At 36.3% G+C, this 13,091-nt stretch overlaps 1 protein-coding gene across 1 annotated transcript in view; it reads right to left on the bottom strand.

Moving 5' to 3' along the window:
- Positions 1-8,046: 8,046 nt before the first annotated feature.
- LOC131688935 (uncharacterized) overlaps positions 8,047-13,091 on the bottom strand; it is a 463,009-nt gene continuing 457,964 nt past the window's right edge. Inside the window, exon 10 of the mRNA XM_058973570.1 lies at positions 8,047-8,159. Within this exon, the coding sequence (XP_058829553.1) occupies positions 8,074-8,159 (86 nt within the window). The 3' untranslated portion in view covers positions 8,047-8,073. The remainder of the gene's footprint in view (positions 8,160-13,091) is intronic.

The following is a 13,091-nucleotide window of genomic DNA, read 5'->3' as shown; positions in this document are numbered from 1 at the left end:
AACTGATGGAGTACATAAGTAGTGTAAATTTCCATATTCTGAATGTTGGAAACCGACCAACTTTTGCGAAGTCTGAGAGAAGGAGGTGTTAGACATAACGCTTTGCTTTGAAAGAATTTCGCATGGAAAATTGGTAATTTACAAATAAAGCTTAACCGTCTCTATCCGATCATCAGCATATATATTTTTCGATCGAGTTGATGTCACCTTTAATTCGGTAACATATCGTAATCGTCGTAGATACGACATTCATAGCAGCATCCTACGACGCAGCTTCGTACTGTTGAATCGACTATGGGAACCCCTTGGTGGAGGGCTGCGCTTGAAAGAATGAAGAAGGATAGAAGTAGAGCTTGGAACCGGCGTTAGCGCGATGACTCCAGGGCTTTCATATCAGCTCATAGTGCATAAAAAAGTCAAATGCAGAGCGGGCTGGCTGGCAAAACCTATTCACTAATGTCTCTTGTCTGAATGAGGCTAGCAGGTTAAATAAAATTCTCTCGAAATCGAAAGATTTTCAGATCAACTCCATGAAAAATTAATGGGTTGTGTACAGGACTCAACCACAATGACCGTGAAAATGCATTTTTTTCAAGAACGTGTGTGTCTTCAGTAAACACAGGTTATGGCACAAGCTAGTTTACTCCCGGATTCTATATGTTACAATTTGTTATACACCCTTCCCGTAAACATAATTTATTATTTGTCCTCCGACAATAGCAAATTCTAGTAGTTCTCTTAGCATTAATCGATTACAATTAGCAACTTTGTGAAACATAATCGATACACTCAGCGCTTTACTGAGGGTAAACCTACGCTTTCTAAATTAGATACTTGGTTTTGCAACGAAATTTGAAATATTATTTTCCAATTAATTTTTTTCATAATTCATATTTTTCTCATAAAATATTTATATGACACAGCATTTGCAAAAGCTTTTTTATCCCGGGGATTCTTTTTTACATAATATGTTTCAAAACTACCACGTTATAGTAAAATTCACTTCCTAATACTAAAGTTCTAGTTTTGAAATTTTCAGTTTTATATTATATAACTGTCATAATTATGAATCTATGCTATAGAAGTTCTAAACGTGTTTCAAATGAAGCAATAAAAAGAATGGCAGCGTCCCAGTGAGCAAATTTTCTGGCAGAGACCGCTCTTCTAGATTTCTGTAAGTCTTGGTTTGGCAGCCCTGTCAGATTTCTGCGCGTATTCTGTCGGGTTAGTTGAGCTAGGGTGAACTCGGTTTCGCTCGCGTTTTCTGGCAAATTTTGACAGGAACCAAGCAAAACCCTGGTATAACTCGGACATAAACTGTGCAAAGATCCTGGCAATTCCTACCTGGTAGAATTTAACACGAATCGTGCAAAATATCTGACAAAGATATGGCAGGAAGCGTGCAGAGATCTTGACCGTACATTTCTGGTTCGATTATGGATAAAAGTGAGCAGCATCGGTTGGTTTAACCGCTTCTGTAAGAAACGGTTGTTGCATTTGAGCGAATTCGTTGCCAGAATTCTCGCACAAATCGCGCAAAATACTCGCAGAAACTCTGCCAGCATCAATTTCGCTTTGCTCAACTTTTGCTAACTTTCTGCTTGCCACGCTGACCGGGGTATACCAGTTTTAATTTTTGAAATAATAAAACAATCCGCAAGGTGTTTGTTTCCGTTCCAGTTTTGCTTTGAACCTCCTATATAAAATACTACGCTACTTAATATGCCCTGTGGAAATTGAACAACATACAATAATAATGCTTGCACACCTGGGATAAAAATTAATCGATGTTTTCTCTTCATCAGACGGCTTTACTTTTAGGTTGACTACCAAAGATCGCTTTAGTTTAACCTCTTTAAAACGAAAATCATAAACCCCGCTCGAACATAAACCCCCGCACACCCACCAACATCTTCAACACACTCCCGCATTTCAGTAGACGCAAACCCAATTAATTGAAAATTGATTTTAATTAAATGAGGGTATTACATATTGCGTATTGTATAATGAACATTTCAAAGTCGAAATTTTGGACCCTCTCCGAAAATTTTTTTCTGGATCCGCTCCTGCCTATGTGTGGCGCGATCATCACCTATCAGTGTAGTGCCTCATGTACGTTTTGCTTTGATAAATGTTACCACACATATTTGCAGGTTGTACCATATTAGTTGGTTTGCATTGAAAGTTGTTTTTTATCTATTTAGGCAAGTGTTACGCATCAACAAACTATCAGTAGCAAGCGTTGAATATTTTTCTTACAATTTTTGATAAAAGATTATCAATTAGTTGAATAGGGAAAACGTTAATAAGTTTTGAAGTGTATGTAACGCTTCCGTTTTCAGAATATAGAAATTATACCCAATATAGCAAAGAAAGTCCTACGTCAAAATACATACGCCATCTTTTACGTCAATGACACATACCAAATTTTACCCGAATTGAAAAGGATCCTGTCTAATTTGGAATATTTTAGTCTGATTTCCCCAAGAAGTGCTCCCATTGAATACAGTACTAAATATATAGATAACTGTAGCATATGTTAAGATGGGACGCTGTGCAAAGTTTCTTACCGCTAGCCAAACGTGCAACAAACATGGTGGTTGGTTCACGGTTGGGGACACTAGCCTACACCATTCTTTATTATGGATATTCTAGTGGCTCATTGGTATTAATTTACCGTAAGCTCAACTTGTTCGGCCAAGATTTATTGAAATCATGTGTAAAATTTCCCAACGTCGATTACTGCCGGAAAACTGATACCAGTCGACTTTTGATTTATACGCCCACGATGAACCAGTGGCTGTCGTTCGAATGTTGCCAGCATACAGCATAGAATCACAATAGCTCTCCCTGATAAACGCGGCCGATAGGCGGAACAAAACTGAAAATCATCCATAATTGATGACGGGATAAATTTGACGTTGAAAACTTATCTCATTAAAAGATAACGATACGCTCTCGGTCAGGAATATACATCGCAGTTCGCAAGGACTCTGGCTGTTTGCTACAAAGCTACACGTCTATTCGCAAGTCAACTACCGCTCTCGAATCGTTAAGTAAATTGCCGCCGAAAATAGCGAAAAAACAAGATTGAAGGAATATAGCTTGGTTTGCTTTATCGTCTCCAGCCGGTTGGCAAGGGTGGGAGAGGGTGCACGCCTTTCTGACAAAATATTTTTATAGACGATTTAGAAAATGAATAAATTTAGTTGCATCGAACTGAAAACTAGGACTGGGCAGGCTTATATGGAAAATGTCGAAAGGAAATAAGAAGAATCATTTGACTTCTGCTAAGTAGGAGTGGCGTTGCACCCAAGTTTACCGCATGGTCATTGATAAAACATGGAACTCAGTATCATGTTCAGCCAGCAAAATCGATACAGTTTTACATATTTACAAAATGTAACTAAAAGTAACACCAAATATTGTTGGGTGTCCGATGGATATCGTACACGCAACTTACGCTTCTTTCGTGGCGGAGAAACACTTGTCTGGTCGCCTACTGCAATAATGGAGGTCATTTACTTGCCCCTTTCAATTGACGTCAATTCCATCATCGTTAATTAAGGGTATTTTTTAAAGTATTTTTTTCAAGTTGAATTTTCTGACAACTGAGTTGACGTATGTAATTCTTTTTTTTAACTACAGTAAGATTCCGCTTTTGGCACGTTCCGATTTTGGCATGCTCCCAATTTGGCGCACTCCGATTTTGGCAACAAATGGGTTCCGTTTTTGCAACAGTCTTGTTGTACGTAATCTTTTAAAAATGTGCAATATTTTTTAAATCAATTGACATTACATTTGACTTTGTTTCCAAACATATGAGTCATATTAACCCTCAAAGCCGCCAATCTTTTTTTTTTAATTTTGTTAAAATTGTCTCATAGTTTCAATACATTGCTGTGATATTTTTAAGATGATTTTCGCAATGTTATTTTAAAACAGCTTTATGCATTTAAGGGTTAACTATATTTTACACTATACATGCCGTATGTAATGATTACAATGAGTATTGAAATGTATTATTTGTGTATATTTAGTTACAGTGCATCTAGTCCCGAATAGAAATGTACAATAACAAAACCATGATTTTCACTGTGACAGTAATTTTACAATAATTTACAGTAAATTCTAGTGTTATACTACAATACAAAAACAATAAACTTTAACGTTTATACAATAAATTTCATTGTAAAAGTTACTTTTACAGTAAAAAAGGGGGTGGTTATGTATCTTAACATTAAAAAAATCGATTTTCCTCCACACGTTTCTCTCTCGAACAGTAAAATTTAATGTGAATTTACTGCATCAGCTTTTTGCTGAACAGTAAAATTAATTGTTACTTGAAATTTTATTGTAAATCTACTGCGAGAGCTCTGCGTCGAACATAGTTGAAACAGTAATAACTATAATATTTATTGTTTTATGATTGTTTGTAGGGAAAATGCTATTGTAAAATTCTATTCGGGGCGTCTGACGGAATCAAATTTTATGCTAAGACCCAGAGCCTGAGATTTCAAGAGCCAAGTAAAGAGGAATGCGCTACACTGCATAATAAGATTAGTTCTGGAGAAAATTTTCAATTGAACCTTAGTAACATTGCGAGCCTCTTTCTCTTTCGATTAATTCGATGTCACTACAAAACTAGGCATTAAATTTTCAGTACATATCGAAAACTGACCATAGTGCGTCCCAAAGCCGTATTTAAGAATACAAAACTGCTGGCTCCCAAATAATTTGTTTCAGCTTTATGATGTCTTTGGTGAATTTGTTAGTTTTTTCCGATTTTATCAAATGAATGGAATTAGGGTGGTCCTTGTGGTTAGGGTGTTCAAAGTATCGATTATTCAGATGTGTGAAGTTTACCTGCGCAATGCCCTACAATATAATAACACAAAAAATTGAAGAAAGATTACTGAATGTACAAGGCTATCTATAATGGTTGATTAGTTATGATTTATTTTTAAGATTTGAGGTAGGGTGGCTCTTGAAAATCGGGTTGCTTATATTATCTTTTGATGTGTTAATTTTTCGCAAATGCATTGTTCTAGAGATTGTAGGAACATTCATTGAAACACATTTTTACCGTAGCACTGATGTTTCAATCCCTTTTGTTTGGACAGTTGCAAGTAATTTTTAAAACAAAAATGGTTTTCTTCAAACCTAAATATCTTCAAGCATTGCAATTTGATTTTCAATCTATCAATTCAATATGAAAGACAAACGATTGGTTAGCTATGGAGAGTTGATAAATTTATTTATTTTTTAAAAGAGCAGAGTTTTTTTTTAACCAAATTGTTAATTAATTTTCAGAAAAAAGAGATAACAGCCCCAGGAGCGAAATCAACACTACCATGCAGTGAATTGTTTGAGTTTTGACGTCCAACGGGCCGAAAAAAAGCGATTCGAATATTAACGGATATGTTACACCTCCGTCGGGGCATTGCACTCGAGAAATGCGCGAAGATTGTGAAAACTCTACTGGACGGCGCACAGTGTCGCCTAGTCGTACAAAACCACAAAAATTTCTTTAGGGTTTTCCATGTTTTACATTTTTTCTCTGTTTGTAAACAAGTTGAATAGAGTCTTCAAAAAAAATTTAAAGTCTTGAGGACAAAAGATAGTTTTCTTACAGAATGTCAAAGGTGAAATTGATGATCAATTCTCGAAAAAAAACTGTGTTCAAACTTATGATATTCAAATTAACATATAAACGATAGTTAATATTTCGATTAGGTTCGAACTGATTTCATTGACATTCATTAATGTTGAATTTTCTAACCAGCCTAGGTGCCAAAATTTTGAGGTAAAAAATAATCAAAAATTAACACCAAATATGAATTCAGCGACGTAAAATTACCCCAATTTTCATCAAAATCGGTCCTTTTTTGAGGTTTTGTTCGACTTTTGTATGGAAAGTGATCACTGTGCGAAGGCTGAATTTTGATAAAAACATGAATAAAATTGAATTTTCTTATTTTTTTTCTTTCATCTCATTCCATTTCGCACATGATTAAAAATCCTTGAAACATTTTTGAAGTCGTAGATTTAAAATCCAAACTTTAAAAATATGGTTCCATTCTTGGCACGGTTCCGGTTTTGGCAACTGAAAAAAAAAAATGTTGCCAAAAACGGAATCCTACTGTACTACAGTTTTCTTTGGAAATTCATCTTGCAAAAATATACGCATGAACAACTTTTGGAATTTTCAATAAAAAATAACCGTTCGGTCGAGCGAACTTTTCGCAGGGTGCTGCCAAACAAATCTTGAGCGTTTTTTCAAAACGTCATATCTGCAATGAGTGACTCTCTTTGTTTACTTTCTCTTCTGTTAATAATTCGGTCACTTTAATATTTATGCCTCAACTCTTTGCATATTATGCTAGTTAAAACCACCGTCTTTCGATCTGTACTGTAAAATAAGTGAAAAGTGTTATAGTGACGCCGTAAAAATCGAAAGAGAAAGTAAACAAAGAGAGTAACTCATTGCAGATATGACGTTTTGAAAAAACGCTCAAGAAATATGTTTTTCAGAAGTGGCTTATGTTTGGTGCACCCTTTAGTGCCCAATTATTTTTAGTTGAAAAAACTTTTGTAAATGGTCTTCGCGATGTGAAAGAAGAAAATAATGTTGATAATTCCTTTAAGTAATAGATTTTTTATTAAAACCTTAAAATACGTAAACTGCCCATGATCGCATATTTGTCCCGTTTTCTATGGGATTTCCTATCGTTATGGGACTGATTTGCGATCATGGGCAGTAAACCGCCCAGAGGCGGGGTTGGGCAGCTGTGCGAATAAAAATCAACAACTTTTTTTTCTTCTAATTAATCCAACATTAGCGAATATAAATGATTGCTTATCTTTTAAACTCCATAAGAATGCAAATTTTCTAAACTGTAAGGAGTATTTCTCTAGTACTTTGGTTGTTTAATTCTATACTTCTAATTCATAGTAGGAGAATCCAGGGCCTGCTGCGTATGGTTTCAGGTGTCATTTTTCATCCTTTTAATTTTAGCGAATCGTGTAAAAGAGAATAAGTTGCATAAAAGAGTTGGCTGCGCCTCAAAATTTTAAATATGTGACGCAGAAATTTCGCATACCTACGACTCTATGCATAATGATGCCACCTGGCCGCTTTCGATGACGAAATATGGATCGCTTCAGATAAACAGGTAAACAAACAAAAAAACAAATTTAGTTTGTGATTACGTATATTAGGGTGGGTGCTCCTATAGTTGAGGTGTACCAATAGTTGCAGTAGTGGGTTATACGCCTAACTAAGGTACCAACCATCAAATTATGCGACAATAAAACTGTTATCCTTGAAATTTGCCCAAATGACTATTAAAAAAATGATTTTCTTAGAATTTTGAGCTCCCTTGCACCTATAGTTGATATAGTGTACCTATAGTTGCAAGTCCCATAAGAAAGCAATGGGATTTGCAACAATAGGAACTGAAATTAGCGATTGCACCACTATTGGTACATGTGTTCCTATAGTGGTACAAGCAGTTTTGAATGCATACATTGGTTATTAAACCATTAAACCATTATATTTTTCCTATGAAGTAGGGACTGAAAGCTTTCGTTTAATGTATTAGCATTGCCTGTAGATCTATTCATCGATTTTTTATCAAAAGTTTTCCTTAAGTATGCGACTATTGGTACATCCACCCTACATGTGCCATTTTTTTCTTTGTTGTGCAATTTGAATTTTTCAAAACTAGGGGGTTACACATTTAAATATTATTTTGTTTTTATATAATGAAACTAAAGCAATTTAACAGCTAACTTATACATACACAAGAGGACATAATATAGTATTCGTAGGATTAGGGGGAGGGGTCATTTTATGTCTGTTTTTGTATAGTAATGCATTTTACGATTTTTAGAAGGGATATTTTTGGAACAATCAATTATTAACTAAGCGGAACGTTTTACAGACATGCTAAAACTATAAATAACTAGAGGGGGTGGTTCAATATTTATTAAGATTAGGGGGATTAATCAGGGCTATTTTTAAGTAGTGGTACTGTTGGGCATTTCCGTCCAATTTTCCCTTATAGGAATTTAAGATTGCATAATGCCAGGCGTTTGGCTCCCTAGCCAAAAGACAAGAGTTCGTTTTCGCTTTCTCCTCAGCAAACCTGACAGACCTGAAACAGCAAAAAATAAATGTTAATTTTGGGAAAATATACAAGGTGCAGAAGGGGGGGGGGGGGTGAAATTCTACATCTGTGTATTAGAGACAGGGGAGAGAGGGTGGACAAAGCTGACATGGGGGAAAGTTTTTAACTTTCAGTTTCCGTCAGCGGGAATCAACGGTAAGGATTACAGATTCGGACGGATGCATCATGTATTGGGACGCCGGGAGGTCTTCCGCTAGCCTGCAGGGGTTCCTCCAGACAATTTCGTAGTACGGCTCAGATGCGGATCGGCAACACACCGCGTTGCGCGTGTGATGTTGTGCTGAAGGTCTCGTGCTGTTGGGTCATTCGACAGAGATGTTTTGTGTCGCCTCAAACCATCGTTGGGATACGGTAGGTGGAAGAGGATGCTTCTGAGAATGATAAGAAAATAATAGGGGCAGTTGAATCTGAATATTGATGGTGTTTAGGAAGGTGTATACGAGGGACATATAGAGGAGATCGTGGCTTGCTAGTACATCTCGAACCGTGACATTGGGTGATCTTCCTCGGGCTCGAAGGGAATCCAATAGTTGAGATCTGACAGGACAGTACTCGGCGCATGCCCAGACAATATGTCCAATATCATGATAACCGTTGCCACAGGCGCAGATATCGCTATTTGCAAGCCCAAAACGTCGGAGATGAGCGTCCAGCGTGTAGTAATTGAACCTGTCACCTTCTAAAGCCTCAGCTAAAGCGTCCGCTTCTTCATTACCTGGAATGGAATGTGCTTTCCAGGTTTCATTGAATGGAGAGCCTCGATTGAGCTGAGGCTATCCGAGACAATGAAGTAATGATCGGTGGCCAAAGTATCAATGATCCCAAGGTTATACTGAATATCAGCAAGTTCTGCGGCATAAACTGAAGCAGGATCATTGAGTTTGAATGAGGCGGTGAAGTTTTTATTGAATATACTGAAGTGCCGTCGAGGCTTGACCCGTCGGTGTAAAATATCTTGTTGCAGTCGACTTCTCAAAATTTACTATGAAAGATGATTTGGATCACCTGCGGACGTATGTGATCCGGGATTCCACGAGTCTCGTCCTTCATGGATGTGTCGAAGAATACAGTTGAATCAGAAGCATGAGGAAGATTGAAAACGGTTGGGATAATATGGTCGGAGTTAAGTCAGACCGGACTAAGTCGCAAAACATATAAAATGAGATGATGATAGCACTAGATAAAAAATATCGTCAGCTATATTCGACGTATGCCAGATTTGAAATATGCAACAATAAATAAGAAATGTGGCAAAAATTAATTTCCAATCATAATGTAAAGGATGCTACGATTCAAACTTTAAACTCGTTTTTCTCGAAATCAATATTTTGTCACTTAGTCCGGTCTGACTTAACACCGGCCATATGAAGAAAGAATTGATATTTTGTGACATGTAATCGAAGTACAAGGATATAAATCGGGTTTGGGAATTGAGCTGGACAAGCCTCTCGAAATTTTCAATTACTAACCGGTTCAAGATATTGCATCAGATGAGCAATCGATACGAGAGGTCCCAAAATAAATTTTTAAGCGGAAGGACGCCCGCCAGCACTTTTAGACTCATCGTATGTGTCGAGTGCATGTAACCCAAAGCTACACGCAGACAACAATATTGGATTCGCTCTAGTTTTTTTTTTTATTAAATTCGTTTATTTGATAAGGACGTTTGCGTTAGCTTAATGGTGCCAATTTTGTTTTGTTTTACATTTTAAATTACTTAAAACTAGGGGATTACATGTTGATTTTTTTTTAAATGAAACTAAGGAGATTTTATAGCTATCTTATACATCTACACAAGGGGGTAATATAATTTTCGTAAGATTAGGGGGGTCATTTAGTTTTTATGGCAATATGGTTTGACTTTTTTAGCAGTGCGATTATTGGAGCAAATAATGTTTAACTAAGGGGCCGTTCACAAACCACGTGGACTCATAGGAGAGACGGGGGAGGGGGTGTAGCAAAAGTCTACGTTTGTCTACGAGGGGGAGGGAGGGAGCTTGCAAAAGTCTACGTATACATTGAATTTTTTTGGTCCTCGTTTTACTAATTGCACACAAAATTTAAAGAGAGTTTTGTTCAGCCTACTAGTAGATTCAACTAGATGTATTTATGCAGACACTTCAAATCTACACACTAAATTTTGATTGCTGAATATCAGCAATTTTTGCTGAATTTTGCCTTGCTGAAATATCAGCAATACTTCCAGAAAAAACTATTTCGCTGTAATTACAGCAATTCAAAACTGTCAAAATTTGCTGAAGTGTCAGTTTGATTTGCTGGAACTCAACAAAATTGCCATTTTTTCACTGATTGTTTCAGCAATCAAATTCTATAGATTTGCTGATGTTCGTCAAAATAATGGACTTTACTAAAAATCAGCGAAACAAAAATTGCAAAGCTGAACTCTTAGCAAATCCAGTTTTGCTGAAAAGTTTCAGCAAAATCTTTTGCTGAAACAAAACACAAGAAATTGGTGTGTAGTACACTATTGAGATAATTACTCTTTAAGCGACCATTCAACCCAAAACCTACGTTTTTTGGACTATACAACAATGCAAGACGTTGTTGTTTCTTGCGTATATTCAGATATATTTTTGATCTCACAAAAAATTAAGAAAAAACCCAAAATGACAGTTCTAAAGACAATCTTCCAAAATTCCTCTCCGCGGAAGATTTAGACTGAAAATCGTGCAGTCGTGAATTATCACCTGAGACACGACTAGTTAGCGGATATGCATGGCCCGTTAAATGCATGACCAATTAGGGGAAGATGGGGTAAAACGCACCCCCGGGGCAAAATGCACCTTTTGATTATATCGAAAACAGCTGAAAGTTTCTAAAAAACGGTAACACCAGTCGGAAGTCCGCCATAGTAAACATACACTGTCAAAGTTTGGCAATTGTACATCAATAGCTGCTCGAGAAATAAACAAAAAACAATAACGTGCTCTTCTCATGTAATTATTGTGGCTCGTGCAACCAGGATTTACAGCTCTTATAAACACTGTTTTAATATTATATTAGAGCATTCCAGTTCTATTTATAACTTTGTTCATTATTCGGTCGCACTACATATGAAAAATCTACTAAATAATTCACTTTTTGCTAAATTTATATCTCTGCTCCATCGGGGGCAAAATGCCCTCTTTTCTGATTTTGCTGGTTTTTAATCGAAAACAGAAAAATCGTTCTGAAAACCTACCAATTGCATAACCTAAGGCTATTTAATGGCACACTTTTGTGAAATCTCGTTAGAAAACAAAGCTACTTGCTTGTTCGCCGAGCATTATGCCCCGTTGTTGCGGTGCATTGTACCCCGTTGTTGTGGTGCATTTTGCCCCCGCACAGGTGCGTTTTGCCCCGCTTATTTTTCAAAAGGTGATTTTTAATGAGTTTGAAAAATTGAATTATTTTCATGTTTTTGAATATTTTGCAAAGCGTTATGATTTTGATTACAGAGGAAAATGTTGGCTACGCGATATCATTAATTAAATTCTCCCAATTGATGTTCTATAGCTTAGTTATGATCATATTTCCTTAGGGGGTGCGTTTTACCCCATCTTCCCCTAAAAGTGCAAAAACGGTAAAAGTTCAACATTAAAACCACCATGTTAACAAGAAGAAGTCCGATTTTTAACAGTAAGTCGATTGATTTTTTAAATTTTTATTAATTTCGGTTATTCAAGCTGTTGTTTAGTTCAACTTCTATAAAAAAGTGTTTACTCGAGTTAAACAGTTGGAAATTTCTCTTGCAATCATTTACACTGATTTCCATGTCTTGAAACGACCGTTAAATTTTACGCGTTGACCTGGCGCAAATTCAAGCAAACCGGTTCTATGATAACGTGCCCATTTTCACCAAATAAGGGAGGGTGCCTCACTAATTCATTAATTAGTCGGTCTACAATCAATGGAATGCTGTTCTAACCAACGGCTTTAAATGGGTAGGGTAATAATAGAAGCACCGCGAAAATAGGCTTATCACCTTCCTATTCGGAGTTAAGTTTTGATATTTTGCGATATTGACTACATAAGAAAAATAGATATTTTTGGAAAGATTTGGATAGTTTCGTCGCCCAAATCGAATAAGGTAATTTGGATTATCTAGTGATCTTAGGAATATTGATTTTTTCACTAAGAGTGGAATTGGTGTGCATGTTTGGTTTAATATTCCAGTCTAGATAATAGTACACATCGACAGCATAATTTCAAATTCTTACTCATAGTTAATCAATTTTGGATCATGAAATATGAAATACTAGTTTTGTATTTCGTAGAAAAAAAATTGATTTTAAATTCCCTTGAGTTGGTACTAATTGATTTGAGCAGTCGTAGACAAAAAACCAATGTGAAAAGCATTATTGATCGATGTATTGTTTTGTCCTTAATATTTGAAAAGTTTGAAATACATCTGAACGCCTCACGTTTAATTTTTGTTTGAACATTTTAATGTGATTTTTCTAATTTACATTTTCCATAAAAACAAAAAAAAATCTAAAAGTCTACGTAGACTGTGGGGGGGGGGGGTTTGCTAAAAGTCTACTTTGGTCTACTAGGGGTGAGGTGGGAGAGGTTAAAAAATCTAAAATTTCGATCTACGTGGTTTATGAATGGTCCCTAAGGGGGACAATTTTTACGACTATCCTTAAAGTAGGAATAAATAGAAGGCGTGATTGAATTTTATAAAAAATCGGGGGGATGAATTAGTTATTTTTATGTGGCAGTAGAGTTGGGCATTTTCAACGAAAGTATATAATATAATAGTTAAAACTAGAAGAGACAGGGAGATATAAAGGCTTCGGGAAGATAATTGGGGGGGGGGGGGTAGGGTAGGGGTGTTACTTCCGGTTATAAGAGTCAGGGGAGGAAGGATGGACAAAGATGGCAGGGAGAGAAAAT

Source organism: Topomyia yanbarensis, chromosome 3 (genome assembly GCF_030247195.1).
Source record: "Topomyia yanbarensis strain Yona2022 chromosome 3, ASM3024719v1, whole genome shotgun sequence".
NCBI lineage: Eukaryota > Metazoa > Arthropoda > Insecta > Diptera > Culicidae > Topomyia > Topomyia yanbarensis.
This window is presented reverse-complemented; position numbering and strand designations above follow the sequence as displayed.